At 34.8% G+C, this 19,776-nt stretch overlaps 2 protein-coding genes and 1 long non-coding RNA gene across 3 annotated transcripts; all 3 read left to right on the forward strand.

The window, feature by feature from the left end:
• Positions 1-452: 452 nt before the first annotated feature.
• LOC136810080 (uncharacterized) lies at positions 453-3,482 on the forward strand. The gene is made up of 4 exons (XM_067066648.1): positions 453-634; positions 1,614-1,825; positions 2,096-2,233; positions 3,353-3,482. Exons 1-4 carry the CDS (start codon positions 614-616, stop codon positions 3,480-3,482), a joined length of 501 nt encoding a protein of 166 aa, XP_066922749.1. The 5' UTR covers positions 453-613.
• Positions 3,483-4,827: 1,345 nt separating this feature from the next.
• On the forward strand, positions 4,828-5,651 carry LOC136810105 (uncharacterized). Its single transcript, XR_010847063.1, has 3 exons — positions 4,828-4,920; positions 5,253-5,354; positions 5,585-5,651. It is a non-coding gene; the product is annotated as an uncharacterized lncRNA (long non-coding RNA).
• Positions 5,652-11,283: 5,632 nt separating this feature from the next.
• On the forward strand, positions 11,284-14,827 carry LOC136810106 (uncharacterized). Its single transcript, XM_067066675.1, has 6 exons — positions 11,284-11,396; positions 11,950-12,158; positions 12,742-12,855; positions 13,484-13,597; positions 14,167-14,259; positions 14,639-14,827. Exons 1-6 carry the CDS (start codon positions 11,391-11,393, stop codon positions 14,736-14,738), a joined length of 636 nt encoding a protein of 211 aa, XP_066922776.1. The 5' UTR covers positions 11,284-11,390; the 3' UTR covers positions 14,739-14,827.
• Positions 14,828-19,776: the final 4,949 nt, after the last annotated feature.

Here is a 19,776-nt window from a genome sequence, read left to right on the forward strand (position 1 = left end):
AAAAAGCTCAATTTTTGCAATCGCAAATTTAACTGCTAAAAATCGCGAATTTTTCAGCTAAAAGATAATTTTGGAAATTATATTTCACCATCAAAAGTTACAGGCATTCTTGTTTCCACTGCATGCCAATTATATCTGGATACACTTCAGATCAGCTTTATTTTGTAAAGCAAGTAACATGGGAATAAAATCACGTGAACTTTTTCGAGTAATCACATGTTTTGACTGCATTGATATAATTTTGAAACCCGTGTATTGGCTGTTTTGAATCTCTATTGCCAATGGTAACGAATATAACATCCAAACGAGGTTATATCATTTCTTTTTTCTTAAAACTCACTTTGTGACGTCAAATTTCTTAAAAACATAATTTGACGTCAATAACAATTATTAACAGTACATATTTGAAGTCATTAATGAGCTGGTGTAAGTTACAACTCAACACCTTCAAGCTAAAATTCATTCACACTTCTGGTCTCCAACATTCTCCAACACACAACCAACCAAACATTTGCTACAAAGACAAAGACCTTACTCTACTACCAACCATCAAACCTACACCAACAACAGTCAGACGAGATCCATTTAATTCACTTGTATAAAACTTACAACAATGGAATCATTGATTCAGGAGGTAAATATTAAGCAAACATTCAATAGGCTAAAGTTGGTTATTGATTCGACGAGGCAAAAGCCGAGTTGACATCACCGAGGGTTAATAAATCCAATAACCAACGAAAATCTATTGAATATAATCTAGGCAAAAACAAACTTTTTTTCTTTATGCTCGCTGCTATAGAAGAGATGTTTTCCGTTGGATATCTAAAAATATTCGACAGTGCGTTTTGCTTCGAGGTAGACGATAACGGGAATTATTCAATGGTTGTTTTTGCCTACATGTATACAATAATACATCTTATACTTTACTGCCTTATGACCCGCTGAGAGTGAGCATTCCCCATCCAGTCATGGGTAATGTGGAAGAGTTAATGAATATCAATCCGGGGGGGGGGGGCAACTCATATGGTCTGACCCACGGCATGTGCCGCCCTTAAGAGTAGATTTTTCGAGACCTTCGAAATGCACTGTAAGGGTGTACTTTTGATAGAGCGCACTACAAGAGTCTTCTTTTAGCTGAGTGCACTGTAAGGATTTGTTTGGATACTACTGAGTTGCAAGTCTGATAGTAAAAATCTAGTGTAGTAGTGTACCTTTAAAGTTATGACTCGCACCCATTTTGATTTGTTTTACACATTGTTTCGACATTTCTGTCTCACTTTCAGGTGGCTTCGCCAAAATAAGATATGAAATTAAACTACATCGTCAGGGTTAGAAACGGTAGGTAAAATACACTGTAAGGGTTCTTTTTCACTACTCAAGAGCTGCATTATAAGGGTCCAATTTTGAAAGCCATTTTTTGGCGGCACATGTCGTCGTTTAGAAATCGAGTGCCCCCTCCCCTCCGGATGTTAATGGGGTTTACCGGGGGTAACACATCTTGGTCATGTTCATTAAATTGTCAAACAGTTTATGAAGTATTTATGAAAAATATCTTCTAAAGAATCTGAGATGTATCGAGTAATTAATCACTACTTTCTTATTCTTTCATTCAGTCCCACAAAACACGACGGGGTAGTCAGAAGCCCGCCCTCGACTTGGACGATACGCAAGCACTAAACAAGAATTTAGCAAGTGTTGCTAACCTTACCAGTGCTGTTAACGCCAACATACTGAATTTTAATGTTGAGCAAAGCTCTTCTCACTCATTTGATAATACCCAAAACGAAACGAACGTAGAAGGCATCAACCCAGTAAATTTGGAAAGGTAAAAAATTCTATATGTTTTATTTCTGACTTACAGTTCTGTAGGGTGGTAATTTTTCATACTGCTTGCTTAGTGAAGACTCTTAACCTTTAAATGTCCTCTAAGTTTAGCGTCAACCAATGAAATCATTGAGAAATTCAGACTTCCCTGTAGCTGGGAAAGAATCTCAAACAAAGCGCTTGATTATTAAGCCTTCAAACACTATAAATTGATTTCTAAGAAAAGATATTGCCTAGAGTTTAAATTTGTTTTTTATCTTTTCTTTTTCAGTGAACCTATCTCGGTATCATTGGCTCAGCCCAATTTTAAACCATTTATTAAAAGAATTTTACTAGCTATGCTAGTGTTATTTGTTTCTTGCCTGGTGATATACCTAATGAAATACGATTCCATCAACAGGATGATAGGGTAAGAGAACGGTTATTAATTTTGGAAATTTTTCAGATCCCCCTTTTTTATCATGATCTCCCCCGTTTATTTACAATTGTAAAATATTGCTCTAAATAGACTGTTTTTACCTTATTTTGGGGTATTAGAGGTACAATTTCAGAGTCTCCTTCCATTTAACCCACCCCCCCCTCGTTTATTAGATTTTGAAAATACTTTCAACAATCGCAATCTGAATTGCCCTAAATAGTCTGTTTAATTACCTAATTTTGGGGTTTTTAGAGGTACAATTTCGGACCCACTCCCTCCTTTCTATTTACCCCACCGTTTATTAGATTTTGAAAACATTTCAGACCTCGCCCCTACTATTATGCATCTTAGAAGGAGTCATTTAAAAGATAAATAAATCATCTATCGTTGTATTTCCCTGAGGGGGTGCTAGAGTTGGAGAATTTCGGGTATATTATAATGCCATCTTTAGAGAGACTGGTTAGAAAAATAAAAGTGACCCTCAGAGAGCTGGTTTTTGAAAAGTTTTTTAAGCCTTACAAAGATTTTTTTTACTTTTTATGGTTTTCGTATTCTTAAAAGGACCCAAAAGTGACACTAGAAGGTCAAAAACGGACTGTTAATGTCTAAGTTACCCCATGTTGAATTCATAACAATGAATTTCAAAAATCGAAGTGATGAGATGTTTATATGACACACCTGGTAGATTTTGAAAAGAGCTTTCCAACGAAACCAAACTCCGGAGGGGTTACTTAGCCAAAATGGGTGCCGGGTATTAACGAGCTATAAGGGTCCCTTTTTCACACCCTCGAAAGTCTATCAAAGGGGTACAAAAACCATTAAAAAGAAAATTGAGTCTCTATAAGGGTCGAAAATTCTCAAAGGGTTGTGATTTTCCAAAATTTGGACAAAAATCGAGTGAAAATCGACATTAATTTTGAGAAAGGTCTCTCTAAGGGTCCCAAAAACGCCAGATTTTCCTCTCTCTTAGGGACGATTTTCGATTTTTGGCTCGGACATACCCTTCACCTTGCAAAAATAGTACCCCCTCCCCAAAATTGACCCATTTTATTTTAGCCCCAGCCCACAGTACTGAAGGAATAAAGTTTCACTGTTTCTTTTTTCTATCAGTTTCTATCGAAGAATTGATTCTGATATCAATAATAGCTGTCAAGAGCCAGGAGCTTGGCAAGCGTATGTAGAAGACAATTACAACCGGATGATCGAACAAATCCAGGAACTCCTTAAGGGATTTTGGTAATATTTTTTATCTGATTTCATCTATAACCTTTTCTTTAAAATAAGCAGTTTTATTAATTTTTACCAAAAATTTCCTCATTTTTCAATTGCACTGGTGTTTCAGTTAACATTTAAAAATCATCCATTCAAGGACTAAGGTCAAGCTTTAATACACTCTTTTTTTGTAAGCATAACGTTTATAAGCATACTTAGGCTCAAACTCGGTAAAAATATAATGCTAAGCATACCTCCAAGCTGAAATGCAAAAAGACTTGTGCAGCTTTTGTAAAACGCTGACGCTGTTTTAGCTTTCTTAGACCAAAGATTTTCGCCTGCTGCGCCAAATTACAGAAAAACTGTAATTTTTTTAGCTGAACCAATGTTCCAACTGAAAAATTCGAAACTTCCATGAACTCCCCACTGGATGGCTGATGGCATCAGCTTTCTAAATCGATGAGAACATTTAGGCTGAAAATATTCATGTAGTGGTTCTGACAGAAACAGGGGTGTCTCACAGCCCCGGTTCAACTTTTTCCAACAGCGGGGATAAGATTCATATCGAAACCCCAATGAAAATTCTATTGTTTCAAGGTTAAACAATCCAGGGGTTATTTCAAATTGAATTTCAAAAGGGAATAAAATGAAATCCAAATTTTCCAGTGGGACTAAAGTTGTAGGGTATTTTCCCCAATTCTGGTCAAATGGACCTTTTACTAAATTACGTTACGAACATCACTTGCCTCGTCTTGAAATTATTGCCATGGTGATTAACTCCCAGCGGATTTTATTAAAACTACTTTCTATTCATAAAAAATCATTTAATGTCTCAAGGGACATAATCACCATGGAAATTGTTTGAATACGAGGCAAGTGATGTTCGTGACGTAATTTATGAAAAGGTCTTTTTTCAGTGGGTAGGGGATCTCGCACCGGGTCTGTGACACAGGGTTGTACAAAGTGTCTATAAATTGCCCTTTTCAGAATGGAAGTACACGTATTTGCCCCCCCCCCTCCGCCAATATTTAAAATTGGACTATTATTTGACATAACGGAGTAGAGCTCTTTTTCAGAAAAACAATTTCTTCTGACACTATGTCACGTTTACTACTTACGATTAAAAGCTGATTGGATGTGAGTGACATATTGGGTAGAATAGCACAGAAAAGTTACGTAAATTTGTATAGGATAAATCAAATTTAATTTGGCGGCTGTCGGAAAAAATGAATTTTTGACGGGAATTTGATTTAGCGGGATTTGGGTGAATCTACAAAGTCGGCCAAATTTTCTTTCTGTCAGAGTTGGTTTTCCTTTAATAAAGTTTTAATGTTTTTAAAGTTTTTTATCTTTTTTATCCGATTTCGTTATAGCTCCCAATCTTCAGTTGAAGATGAATATCGAAAGGGGGACAACTCGTTGAATCATTTCAGTCATAAAACCTGTGATTTTGCGAAAAATTTTGGGTAAGAATCAGTGATATAATAATAAAAACTCTCTATCCCTAAGATATTATTGAATTTTAATTTTTAAAAACAACTTTTGAGAGCTGCAAATGTTGAGTTCTATATTCAAGTGAACTCTCGTTTATTCGAAACTCTATTATACGAATAATTCTATAATTCGAACTAATTCTCAGTCCCAATCAAGAAGAAAATCTTTTTAAATACTTTATATAGATCAAATCTCTCAACAAAATAGCAAAATTTCCATTTGAGCTCGAATTAGCGAGAGTCGATAGTAATCTGAAAATATTCTATCCTGTTCAGTAATTTTTTTTGTACTTTTTAATTTTTAGCTTGGATTGTTTCTGGGTCCCAGAATCACCAGCTCCAGAACCAGATGATAGCTGGTCCACATATTTCACACAGAACGCTTGTGGTGTTTCCAAAAGTGTCGGGTAAGTAATTTCAAGTCATTGAAGTAGTGACTTTATGTATGCTGTATTAAAATGTTCAAATTTTAAGGTTTTTCAGTATCATAGTACAATTCAATGGTCACTTCAGTTAACAATGTCTTATGAATCTTACCTATAACTCGAAATTTCCTTAACTCGAACAAATTTGTGTTCCCTGTGTATGTTCGAGTTATGGAGACTCCACTGTATAATGTTGAATGCTTTCTTTACAGCTATGAGTACTTTTGCGTGCCAGAACCGCCGGCTCCGCAACCCACCATATCCGAGCAAATGTTCCAGTATGTGGATGAAGTTTACCAAAGTTTATGGTAAATATAAGAATGGGTGACACACTAGTATCTCTAATTACAATTTTGTTATAAATCTATATTTTTCAACCTTTGTAAGCTATTTTTATTTTTTAAAGAGAAAAAAAGGTTTGGGATTGGAGTAAGTTTTTAAGGTGGGGTCTACGAATGTTGATCAGGCGATACTTGAGATAACTCTATGAATCTCTTTTTCATTATGGCGAGACTAACAAAATATTTTACAATGCAAATCTTTCGTCCACACTCGTTTTCAGTAAGATATATAGTAAACTTCAAAATCAAGCCCAAAATCTGAGATTTTTAAGTTGAAGTCTGACAAACAACATCAGAAGACAGTACAGAACCACCCGTTCAAGATCGGAACACCGCCCTCATCACCATCTCTGTACTAACGCCCTCGAAAAATCAGAATTAAAATTGGAATATCTCAGCATTTGATTTTTGCTTTCGAGCTTTACTATAAATCCCACTGAAAAAGATTGTGGACGTAAAAATAATTCTTGAAATTTCAATATTGCAAAATTTTGAAATCTCATAATCTCGTCTTATTTTTTGCTATTTAATTAAAGTCAACTTTTAACTTATACCGTTCCTCAACTTTTTATATATTTTTTGAGCCTGAGCCTGAGAGACTATTTGAAAACTTCCACTGAGAAAATGAGCTTCAATCCCAAACACAAAAAATAACCTAACACATGTCAAATTTATCTCCTAAACGTTCCAGTTCTAGAAACAAAGTACATAATAGAAAGACATACAAAGCTTTGAGGGTAATAAATTTAAACACATTGAGTTTAAAGCCCAGGCAAGAAAAAGTGAAGCCATTTACTTCCCATCCAAAACGCGCCTAAAACGCGACGTAATCATGACATAGGATTGTATCTAGCGGTTCCTTGGTTTTTGAGGACTGCATTTTTTGAAATCTAGTGATAGATTATAGTTTCAATCCGGCCTTTATCTGACACCTGATGTAGAAATTTTCTTCCGACACGCTAAAGCTCTGAAGGTCGGGAAAATTTTCAACATCTGGAAGAAATACATTACGGAATTTCGCCTGACCGCGTAATTTTTTAGAAAAATAAATGGGCCCGAGTGCAATTTGGACAGGGAAGGTGTCATGGCCGACAAAATTTGGGTCAGAAAAAACTTCAAAAGGTTTCACGAAATAAATTCAAATACAAAACTTTTTGGAGAAGGAATTATGCAAAATATTATCATTCTTTTCACAAGGAGGGCATGTAGAAATACTCAAATAAGTATTTTTCCTTCTTTAAACTGATCACAGAAGCAAAAACAAAATAGAAATAACATTGTACACAAAAAAGCCTGAAAGAAGAGAAAAGTCATAATCAGCATCTAAAAATAACACTAAAAGAAAAACTAAAGCTATAGAAAATGAATACCCCTCAATGAATAACACTTTTGTGAAGTTTAATAAAGATTTTATCCAAAAAACTTTTGTTCAGGAACACTGAAGTCGGGTTGTTGTTGGTTGTCGGCCGGTGGACAACAGTTATATTTGGAGGACGGTCTAAGATAGATAACAACATGAAAGTTACTGATAAAAGCCTAAGCCCATAGGAACATACCTGTTTTAGTTTCTTTGGTCTTTGAATGGTATAAAATTTGAGAAAGTGCAGAAAAAATCAGCCATCAAAACAAACAAAAACAAAAGTTATGATTATCAACTTTTCTGTGGTAGAAACACATTTTTTGGGTTGGTGCACATACAGAAATTACACTGGATACTGAAACTAATATTCAGGGAGTGATAAGTACAGTTAAACTACAAAAAATCCATCAAAAGAAACCAAAAACAACCATAACAGCACACATTTTTTGAAAATTACATAAGCCATGTTGTTTGTAATTTTTGCCGACATACTCATGACGTGGTAACTAACGACAGTGATTTGACGGTCTTTTTGAGGCGCCAGATCTCAAAAAAACAATTTTTGAGCGTTCAGCACGGCCCCGAAAATGAGGGCTAAACTTATGTCGGCACATCAATGGATGACTAATATTTCTCTCCGATGGTATATTGGCCCGCTTAGAGCTTTAGCGTGGGCGGCCGCCAATACGCCATCGGAATATCAGATAAATCCGGCCTTTGTGTAAAAAAACGCGGGCGGTCTGGATGGGAAATAAGTGGTTTCATTTTCCATCCAGGAGTCTTGAGGATAGCCCTTTGGCTTGAAAGTCAATGTTTAAAAACTTTAAGAACATTTTTAGGCCTAAAACCTAGTTATAGGTATTCTATCTATTATTATATTAGGTCTAGTTATTCAGTCAGCGCTAACCATTAAATTAACACCCTCTGAAAAAGTGGCCCAACAGTGAATGCTTCAATTTCGAAAAAAATTGCGAGGGTTCTAAAAACTAGATTAGATTCTAGCCACCAAACAAAGACGATGCAAAAGAACCCCAACAAAATCAAACATCAAACACAGAGCACAGTACAGACACCAACCTTTTAAAGCAGCATTTATGATTTTGGTAGGCTGGAGATGTTTCTCATGGATACAGAAGTGTGAGTGTTATATGAGGATTTTAGACGTTTAGAATGCTAAACTATTTGTTTTGATTCGACAGCCAGGTCAGATCGTCGGATTCACTTTACACGTTTTTTATAAGAACAAACTATATATCAACAACCTTTATAAGAACATAAGGCTTTCATGGCCAAAATCTTAAGAACAAGTAAAAAGAACATTTCAAGGCTGTGTGGAGTCTAAAACACCCGATTTCTTAGGAAAATGGACAAAAATACTCACATTATTAGGGTGATAATAAGAACACATTAAGAATATATTTAGGCTTAAAACTCAAAAAGTTAAGAACATCCGAAGGCTTCAAAGATTTCGGATCTTCTTATAAAAACACGTGTACTTTGCAGATGGCGTATGCGTAAAATGGATATGCTCTCTTATTAGATTAGGGCATTGTTATCTTGATGTGCTTAGAGCAAAATTCATTCGAATTTTTGACCGTATCGTGCTTTCCATTTTAGTAATCAACCAAGTGAGGTATCTGGATCGAAACACAATGTACTCTCTAGTTTGAACTTCCTTTGAATCTCTTTTCTAATGTTTCAAATATAATTTGAATTGGTCCCCTATAAGATCAAAAGTCGTTTAAATTATTCTCTGTAATTCGAATGTTTCTCTAATTCGCAGGAAATAGTTGGTACTTTACAGAGGCTACCCAGTGGACCTTCAATTCACACAATCACTTTTTTTCGTAATTAAAGCAATTTCAGTTCACGCAAAGTTTGGAAAACTTCACGCATTTACGCATTCTTTTTGGAAATTTTCGCGCATTCACGCAAGTGAAAAAGGACCATTTACGCATTTAACCAAAACCGCTAGGAGCCCCCTTGCAGATCGAATAATAAAGAGCCAAATCCCAGCTGGCACATAACGTTGCTTCAACGTTCATCTAATGTTCAAAACGTCCATAAAACGTTAGTTGAACGTTAAAACAACGAGATGTAAACACTTTAAATACTGTGTAAAATCCGCCAAACTGGCACGTAACATATTATCGACGTCCACCGAAAATCAATGACATCGAACGTTAGATGAGCGTTCTAGCAACGTTGTCTTTTTTCTATTTGGTTGAGTTAAAAGAGGTTCCGAGGCTCATTCTCGCAACTATAAACGCTGTCAATGATCAGCCCGTCAGCACCTTGGGTCAACTACCCATTTCCTCTCACATGACATGGGTTGACCCGGGCAAAGTTTGGTTCACTTGCCAAGTGAACAACTGCGAGTGGGAATCGCTGTGACAGCTGGATGAGCCGGAATCCAAATCCAGTCATAGCTAAAAAAGCTTACGAATAATCAATTTGGGAAATGGTGAAAATTTTAAATTAAAGTTCCGGTCAAACTTTTGTGAAATTCAGTAGTAGTCTAATCAAAGAAACTAAATGGAATAGAACTAGCCATAACTTTCATTAAGGTGCCACCGCAGCAAAACGAACACATAGAGTTGAATTTGCGTTCAAAAGGAATGATCTTAGCCCTACAGTAATTTTTGTTAAGAGTGACCTGAGACAAAATTCTTTCAAATGCTAACAAATGTGTCAAGGGAGTGATTTACAGTCTACTTAGAGTGACATCCGTTATAAGAACAATTTCATAAGAATACGAGGCTGAAATTTGGCCAAAACCTAAGAACAAATTAAGAAGAATCTGAATCTCAGATTTCCATTTTAATTAATATTGACATTTCAGGCTGAAAAACTCATATAAATTTAAGAGCAGCCCAGCCAGAATCATACATGACTTACTGGTTTTTCCTATAAAAAGCGTATATATCTGAAGATACTGCTCTTCATATGTTATTTTTCGCTTTTCGTTTTTAACGATTGCCCCCTAAGCTTTCAGTGTGAAGTAACAAATTTTACACCATTTTGAAGCTGTTTTTCTATCTCTTTACACTTCTCTGGTCTAATATAAAAATTTCTAACTATTTCTTCTAACGTTAAGATGCTCTAGTCCGTTGACTTTAAGTGCGCACCATGTTGGCCTTATCAGAATAATTCCCTTGAGACGGGTTTCTACATGATGGCAAGAAAGAGTTTGCACACACTTAAAGCTAATGCTCTTTATATGATTATAAGGAGAGAAGGGGGATGTTACGGAAAACAGAGGCTAGTACACAAACTGATATTATCACGCCCGTAATCCCGTTTCGTATCGTATCCCGTATTCCCGTTTAATATCCCGTAACAATCTTGTTATATAACAAGAATTATACACGGCTCAATTTTAACGGTAATGCGTTAGTTCTGATTGATCGAAAAGCGGTGCTTCTATTCTGCGGAATGAACCCGAGCGACCCAGAGCGAGCCATAATGAGCAAACAACCAATCGGAAAAGAATCACCGATCGAAAAGACCTGAAAAAATCTCAAAGGAACTAGACTAATAAACCACGTCGTTGTATTTTAGTGCAGCCTACATTTGCAATGGCCTCACTACGTTCACTGAACACAACTTCGCTCTCCAAATCACTCTCCCGTGGCAATTCATCTTTTTTATAAGAACTTATTAAAGCACTTTTACCGCGTTCCTGTGTCCAAGGAAAGGCAGACGATTGCTAATCTACAAATGAACAAGAGGATTGTGACTCTACCTGGGACTCATGGAGGTGGGAAAAAAGGTATCCTCACCAGCGGCACATCCCCGCACCCCTTTTTGTCAAAGTTGAGATACCCTCTTATCTATTTTTTCACTTGATCGCAATGCGGTGATACACCTCTAAAGCGGAAAACATGCGATATCCAGAAAATAAAATAGAGAGGTCGGTGATTTGGTCTAAAAGCGAAAGTAAAATCATAACTTACGATATCAGTGGATTTGATTTTGAAACCATCAGCAACCATTATGATCTGTTGCTATAACAACAACTCCAAAACGAGGCCAGGAGAATGAATCCAATACTTTCTCATAATGACGTCAAATCTATAAAAAAGACATAATTGACGTCAATTCACATTTTAAAACTTAAAATATTTAACGTCAAAACGAATTTCTTTCTTTTTGCTACAGTAACACACACTTTCAACGTACAGGATAAACGTGCATTCGAACTTCATATTCTCAAACATCAACACGTGAAAATCTACACAGCAATATCTTTCCGCAACCGGCTAAGATCTTCATAATTTATCTTTATACACATTATTACTCGGTTACTACATAAATATGCAAGTAAGTAATTAATATTTTTTCATTGAAAATGTTTAAATCTTAAAACAATTAATAGCTCAATAAAGAAATACAGTAAAGGCTAAGACCAAGAAAAGCTTGATGAATTTTCTCGGGCTTGCATTTATTCTTTATTGGTCTAAGTTATCAGTTGATTATGAATTTACAGCTCACAACTCTAAGAAAACTTATATATGATATTGATTTATTTTCTTTTAGATTTTTGACTCCGCCTAATGCTACTTGATTAATACAGGGTGTCCCGAAAAAAAGTTCCGAACACAACTATAAGTAGAAAGTTTTATGTGTTTGTTTGTCAAAAAATAGTTGAGTGTAAATGTGACTATTTTTCTAATATACAGGGAACTCTGGCACGGAGGTATATGGTATCAAATTAGATATGGAATCTTATTTGACCGAATTTACAGAGAGATTCGAATTATAGAAAGTATTTTAAGAGATTTTCTCCTGGACAAAAGTTCGAATTATAGAAAGATTCGAATATAATGGAAGTTCGAATTAGCGCGAGTCTACTGTATTTTGTGTCTTTTCTTAGACGCGTCGCTCAAGCTTGGCACCACCTGCCACCATCGAAAAGACTGAATCCTCTACACAGATGAATAATGTAGTGGTTGATGATACTCAAGACGTTCCCGTCGAAACGGACGTCTCTAACTTAACTGACGTCACTGATGTTAATCAATTATCAACTGAAATGCTTAAGACAAAAAACTCTATTCTGAATAGTGAGCTTGATGTTCAGAGGTAATAATTCTTTAAGTAACCTAATCATCTCCTCTCTCTCATAGGCAGAATATATTATGGCGAAAAAGGAATTCAAGTAGTATTTAAGTGCCTTAACTTAGGGTCAGAAAGTAGAGTTTTAACTCTGAGTATCAACGTGAGACTTAAGACTTAAAAGCTTAGGCTAAGAATATAGTCTGAAAGAAATTATAATATCCGATTACATAAAGTAGCCTAAAAATGTCATTCTCGACCGAACTTTTAATTCAGCAGAATCCCAAGATACCTAAAAATGCGAACATATTCTGACAACCAAGGGAGGGGTTTATAGGGGTTCGAAATACCGAAATCCCGAAAATTTGAAAACAAAATAATAACACCGTCACACCGGTTTGTAGAGGTTAAAATACTGGCATAGTGACAAAAAATAAGGCAGAATACCGTCACCGTCTGATTTTAAATATCGTTTTCCCGTCTCTTTTTTCGTCAAATCCCGTAATACGGTACTAAAATAAGGCCAATTTCGTCACAACGTAAAAGTACAACCCCCCCCCAAACCAACAGTGTCACATTACCTAACAACTGTTTATTTGTTTTTATATAGCAAACCTACTGTGAGGGAAATTCTTGCACCCTGGCTTAAACCAGTGCTACTGACCATTTGTGGATTCTTGGTCCTAGGGATCGCTCTCTATGTCTTCGGTTTCGCTAATTCTGGGTGAGTACTAATGAAATGAAAGAAAATATGTTTGTATGCAGTGCCGTAGCTACCAAGATTTTCCCTTTATTCGAATTATTTTAGTTTTCTGAGTGTGTTTTTACCCAATTTAGAGCTCTAGATTTCAAAATTTCCTCCCTCGGGCCAAACCATGGTTGACCCTCACAGTGTCACTGAACAACAATATCAAATGGCTTCCTACGGCACTGTATATGTATTACAAAGTTGACCCTTCCCAATTAGATTTTGAACAGCATTTGTTCGAATAATATAAAGTGTTTCAAGAGGGTTTCTCCTTGACAGGGACTGGAAACAAGTTCAAATTATAGAAAGATTTTAATAATAGAAGTTCGAATAAGCGAGGGTTTACTGTATGCACAGTGGAGTCTCTTTAACTCAAACCTCTATATCTCGAATAAGTTTTATGGTTCTTTCAGTTAAAAACGATTAATCAACCTTACTCCATATAACTCAAAATTTTCTTAATTGGAACAATTTTGTGTTCCCTGTGTATGTTCGAGTTACGAAGACTTCACGGTATCAGTAAATTTGACTGAAGAGTTACAGTTTTTTGCGATTTTTAGGGAATGCGTAATTTACGTAATTTTTGCTTATTTCTTACTTTTAGGGAGCAGATCCAAGTGGAACCAGAGCCCATTCAACCTCTAACATGGGGTCAATGGCTTTCTGACATTTATCTTTGGCTCATTAGTCAGCTTGATCCTTTATTCGCCAGCCTTAGGTGAGAAATTCAATTTTTATTTTGTCTAAATGTCTTTGGAACATATTTGACCCGGGTGATGAGCAGAATTAAATTTTTTCACTTTTATCGCACTTCTTATTAGCGAGCTTATACATTTGTGTTTTTCTATGACGTAGACGGTAGGCTCTTAATTTGTCTACATCCTGATTGATTGAGGACGACAGGCTAGAGCCTGATTGATTGAGGACGACAGTAAATCATCAGCACTGTTACCGTCCTCGATTTTGCGAGTCAGAACTACAGGTTTTTCCAAATCGCTTTAATCAAGTCGCCAAATCGTTGTCTTCAAAAGCGCATATAAACTGGCTATTGTTTTACCAAGGCCATGGCAATCTTTTTATTAAACCTGATATAAAGAAATAGCACTTGGGAAGCAAGGCAAGGTCAACTTCCAGAAAAATATGTCATTTCACAATGTTTCACACAGCTTTTTAATTTTTTAGTTACATCTGGTGATTGCTTAGAGGATGAAACTCCGAGTTATGGATTTATAAATTTTTTGGTTTTGAAATATATTTTTGATTAATTTCACAATTTTTCAATTTTAGTTTCAGTGCACCCCCAGAGCCTGTCCAGGAACCAGATGATAGCTGGTCCACGTACTTCACCCAGAGCGCTTGTGGTCTTTCAAAAACCTTTGGGTAAGTAAACTCAAGGCTTTTTGTATGCTGTGTTGAAATGTTCAAATTTTAAGGTTTTTAAGTATCATAGTACAATTATTTTAAGAAACTGCAAACCCTTTAAAAACCCTTTGCAGATCAGAATGGGCTTGAAGCCTTATTTTCTTTGCGCTGATAGAGAAGAAAATGCTTATCAGCCACACCCTTTTTGAAAGAACAACACTCCAACCTCTTTAATTCGAACGTCTTCTTATTAATCCAAAAAAAATTTTATGGTCACTTCAGTTAACAATATCTTATAAACCTTACTCCATAACTCAAAATTTCCCTAACTCGAACAAAGTTGTGCCCCTCCAGTTATAGAGACTCAACTGTATAAAGTTATTTGTTTTCTTTTCAGCTATGAGTACTTTTGTATCCCAGAGCCACCAGCTCCGGAGCCCACCATGTCTGAACAAGTCTTCCAGTACGTGGATGAAGTTTACCAAAGCTTGTGGTAAACTTTCAATTTCAGAATCATTTAAAAATTTATTTTCATTGTATTTTTCATTTCATCTTTTTATAAATTTTGATCTTTAATAATTTTTTTGTAAATATATAAAAATGTTGGGTTTTTTAGGTAAATTTTTAAGGTGAAGGATTTCAAGCAGGTGATTTTAGGATTTTTAGGTTATTTTTCTTTTGAAGGTCTTTTTTTTTTATCAACAATTTTCAAACATAAAGAAACTTTTTCAGATTATTTTCCGTGAAATTTTGCAGTCTTTGAATCTTTCATAAAAATTGATCGTCCTTTTCACAAATTATACAATACTTATTTTTTAAATTGGAATCCCGAAATTGAGATTCTTCGATTTAAATTCTGATAAATCACCATCAAAGAAGTGCAGAAGAAACGCCCTCGAAGACCATCATCATCATTTCACTTAAAAAGCCCTCAACAGTTCAGAATTCAAATTGAATTATCTCAGTTTTTGGAAACCAAGCTAAATTGTAAGTCCTGTATGGTTTTTGAAAATTATGACCGATATGAATGAAAGAAGATAACCTTTTTTCGTTTCTTTTCTTTTTACTCCTGATTATTTTTCTTGAACTTTTTGAAAAAACTTTTTTATGAATAATGAACTTGAAAGCCTGTTTGAAAATCATTCACCGAAATTATGAGCCTTAAAACTGAACAAAAAAAATCTAAAACACATGTCTCTAATTATTAACCCATAATTTCCACTTAGAAGATCAAGATTATCTATTGATATTTTTGTACCTGTTACGCGCAGTTTCGAAATTTTTGCCCAGTTTTGTAATTTCTTGACAGTATTTTGATAAAAATTGCTGCGCACTTTTGTATTTTCGGAAAAAAAAATCGACTGAGGTCGAAATCGACTTTTGTGTGAATTTGTTGTACGTAGTTTGGATGTTCTTATAAAAAAACGTGTATTAAGGGGTGTTTTGGTTTCTGGAATGAGAGAGATATCTTGCTCATCATTAAAACTCTACCCGTCCTACCTAATTTAGAGCACTTCCAAATCGTTAGTACTTTTGAAAATTCGTGGAAATTTCCCTTTTTTCTAAAATATTACGACCATGATTGTAATGGGAGGGGTAGATTTTAAAGGTTCTTCGAGTCCTTCTTCGGGATGGCCCCTGATGGTGGCAGTGCTTTTAAGATGTTTCCGGTTGATTTGCTGGTTCACCCGGAGGGAGCTAGGTTTTCGAGGTGACGGGTATGTCCGAGCCTAAAATATTAAATCGACCCTTTGACTGAGAGACTACTTGATGAGATTTTCTCCTCAAAATTTCTGTCGATTTTCACATTCAATTTGGTCAATTTTTTTTTTAATCGCGACCTTTTGAAAAGGGTAAATTTCGATTTTTAATAGGAATAGTTTTAATAGAACATTTTCAAGGCATGTAAGTTTTATACCTCAATTTTCATCAGAATCACATACTCTTTCTATCTAGCGATAGATTGTACTTTCAATCCGGCGTTTGTGTAAAAGCCACGTGCGGGCGTTCTGAATGGGGAATTAAGTAGCTTAATTTCCTATCCCAAAGATTCTACTCTAGCTCCTTCGGGAGCAGGCCCTTCGGGGTTTAAACTCAATGGGCCCTATACATAGGCCTATGTTAGTTAGTCAAAAGTGTAAAAATGTACAAGAACATCTATCTTCTAGAGAGTCTATAAAATATGTACAACCTTGGATAAATGTCCTTTGAAATATATACAAGAAATACTTACAAAGTATTGTCCACAGACTTATCCCAAAACAATCTTGAGACCACTTATGGCGACATAGAAATTTGACTTGAAGTGATTTTGATATTTTAAAATTATTCTATTCCTCTCTCTCTCACTGATTCTATAATTCGTGAAAATCACTTTGAAATGCAAAATGAAAAAAACTTTCTATGTTTTGATTTTTCTTTATACTCTAGGGGCTGGGTTATGTCCCGTATGCACATCGGCGTATAGTCATTTTTTCTTTTGATCATGAAAGTATAGTCCTTGAAGAGTCAGAAAACGTGTGTGGCGTTATTTGGATCAGGCACAAATTTCCATAATGGCGGATTTTAAATTTTCAACCCTTTTTAGCCCTCTTGCTTGAAAAATAATTTTTTTTGACTTTAGACATAGACATTATATACCAATCAATCACAAATTTTATGCTGATTAAAGGTCAGAACCATGGTCTGAAAATTTCGTTATCTGGAGATATGAAGCACTTTCGATTTCGATATTTTGAAATGACTACTTTTGGTTCCAGATTTGCGTGGCTGTAACATTTGATTGGCTTACTTAATTTACTTGAAATTTTCGGAAGGTCTTGCCTACCGTTCAAATAATAAAATTCAGGAAAAGTTTTTTTTCTACATGAATTTCGAGATCCATAATGGCGGATTCAAAATTTTCTTTCAACACATGGGCTCTTAGGCTCTGCTAGCCTAAGAAAAATATTTTTTGAGCTTAAAACCCTGCATATTACATACCAATCGATCAGAAATTTTATGCTGATTAAGAAAAAGGTCAGAATCATGGTCTGAAAATTTCATTATCAAGAGATACGAAGTACTTACGTTTTCTAAGTTTTGAAAACGAAAATACTTTATAGCTCGAGATAGCAAAATTTTCAGACCATGATTCTGACATTTTTCTTAATCAGCATAAACTTTGTGATCGATTGGTATAAAATGTCTATGTTTATAGTTAAAAAAAATTATTTTTCAAGCAAGAGGGCTAAAAAGAGTTGAAAATCTAAAATCCGCCATTATGGAAATTTGTGCCTGATCCAATTAACGCCACACACGTCTTCTGACTCTTCAAGGACTATACTTTCATGATCAAAAGAAAAAATGACTATACGCCGATGTGCATACGAGACCTAACTCAGCCCCTAGAGTATTACCTTCTTGTTTTTTTCTCTCTCCTCTATTTCGATGAAATCAACATCAAAACATTCGAAAAAAATCTATTTTAGCCAATCAGATAGCCAATCAGATTGCTCATAATTTTCGTTGACGATAAAATATCATGAAAAAAAATTATCTCCCGAGGGAGCACCAAAAGAAACAATAAATCATCTCCGTCACAGAGAGCCAAATTTTAGCTTAAGGTATTTATTACAAGCTAGGTTTTGGCTAGGTTTGGATCCAAACCTAAAAATACCGTAAGAATTTATCAGGATGATTTTTCCCAAAAAGTTACTTACGTTTTTTATGTGTTAACTGACTTTTTTCGGCAAGAAAAACCCGTTTGTGAGTTTTCTTCAGCAACCAATGTGTTGAGTCCTCCGGTGAATCTAATACTTTTTTTTTCGATATTTTGCATTTTTATACTAAAGATATAAAAAAGAAAGATAGCCGTGTAAGTACTGTACAAAATTCAAGCCATCTTCTCAGAAAGGATTCCAAAATTCTAAATTTAATGCTTTAATGATTGCGAGACATTTGGGATGTTGCTGGATGTTGGGGAATTAAGGCGAAAACGAAAACTATGATAGATGCAATATACACGTTTTTATAAGAACAAACTACATAAGAACATAGGCTTCGATGACCAGAATATTAAGAGCAAGTTAAGAACATTCTAAGGCTTTGCAGACTGTAAAACATGAAATTTCTTGGGAAACAGAACAAAATTTTTTCACAAAATGGTAAAAGTAAGAACATTGTAAGGCTAAAATGTTAAAAAGTTCAGAACATTCGGAGGCTTTAGAAAATATCTGGATGTTCTTATAAAAAACGTGTATTTACATGGATAAGGCCTGAAAGGTTTAAGATACTATGATCGGCAAGGAACACAAGTGTAGGATGGAGTCTGATAAAGAAAAGTGTTTATTTTATCATTTCAATTTTGAGCAAAAAAAAAGGTATAAATAAATATTGTTATCGTTAAAAAAAGTCAGTCAATAAATTTCTACAATTACAAATGTTGACGGAGGAGGGCCCAAAGGCATCACAATTATTTTATGTTTATTTTAAACAAAAATTTCAGCTTCACCCTCGTGCAAATCTTGAACTCCTGACTCTGAAACATTGAGTCTTGTCAATTTGAGTGGATTTTCAAATTAAATTAATCAAATTAAGGCACTTTAAGAATGATTTAAATTTCCAGGTATCATCCGGAGTGAAATTAGAGATAATATTGTTCACTCAAAAAACACTTTCTAATTTTTCGGTAATTTAAGCCTCAGTTTGTTCTTATCATATCTTAAAGTTGAAAAATTTTAAGCTTGATGCCCTGTTTAATAAAATGGTAAAAACTGAAAAAACTGAAAAACATTAATTGTACTTTCAAATATTTTAGATTTTAGGGGAAATAAAAATTGAAAACAAAAATAAAACTGTTTTCCTTAACAAAAAATGGAGACCTAGAAGAGAACTAAAGTAAAGTCAAGTCAAAGCTACGTCAGAAACAAAATTTTTATACCTTAATCATCAGTTCATAATGGAATATGAAAAAATTCCACCATCATTACCCATTACCCCTTTTTACCTAGCTACCTGATGATGTCATCATGCAGGTGGACGTCATAATTAAGTGTTCCTGTTTAAAATCGAGTTTTGGACCCTTAAAAGATCTGTGCAAAATTCAATCTAAAATATTTTTGTGCTAACAGAACTCATTAAGAAAGGTCGCCAAGACTTATCGAATTTTGCTTAATTTTGAGACACTGAAACTTTTTTAGTTTTGCTAATACAGATATTCAAACAGTTCCTTGTTGTGACCAAACTAAGGGGGACAAGCTGGAGTTTTTACAAGCTCTTATTTGATTTGGTTGGTCATTAACCTGTAATAAAACAATTTTGTTACTTTTTCTAAAGAACGCGTCATCTCTATTACTTCAAATGACCAATTATTAAAGTATCTTGTAAAAACTCCATACCATCTCAACTAAGGAGAAATCTTAAGAAAAAACAAACAAAAATATTCAATTACAAAAATAATTAAGAATAATAACAATTAATTCATAAAATTCAAAATAGAAACCTTTTGTACAAAAGAATAAACAAACCAACAGAAAACAAGAAGTCGAAACAATA

Source organism: Clytia hemisphaerica, unplaced genomic scaffold, assembly GCF_902728285.1.
Source record: "Clytia hemisphaerica strain Z4C2 unplaced genomic scaffold, Clytia hemisphaerica genome assembly, whole genome shotgun sequence".
Classification (NCBI taxonomy): Eukaryota; Metazoa; Cnidaria; class Hydrozoa; order Leptothecata; family Clytiidae; genus Clytia; species Clytia hemisphaerica.

Excerpts from the sequence above, each read along its gene's own strand:
- LOC136810080 (XM_067066648.1), top strand. The coding sequence starts at position 614 with ATGGAATCATTGATTCAGGAG. Across the intron at positions 1,826-2,095 it reads AACCCAGTAAATTTGGAAAG|TGAACCTATCTCGGTATCAT; the intron begins GTAAAAAATTCT and ends TTTCTTTTTCAG. Across the intron at positions 2,234-3,352 it reads TCCATCAACAGGATGATAGG|TTTCTATCGAAGAATTGATT; the intron begins GTAAGAGAACGG and ends TTTTTCTATCAG.
- LOC136810106 (XM_067066675.1), top strand. Across the intron at positions 12,856-13,483 it reads TTCGGTTTCGCTAATTCTGG|GGAGCAGATCCAAGTGGAAC; the intron begins GTGAGTACTAAT and ends TCTTACTTTTAG. Across the intron at positions 13,598-14,166 it reads CCTTTATTCGCCAGCCTTAG|TTTCAGTGCACCCCCAGAGC; the intron begins GTGAGAAATTCA and ends TTTCAATTTTAG.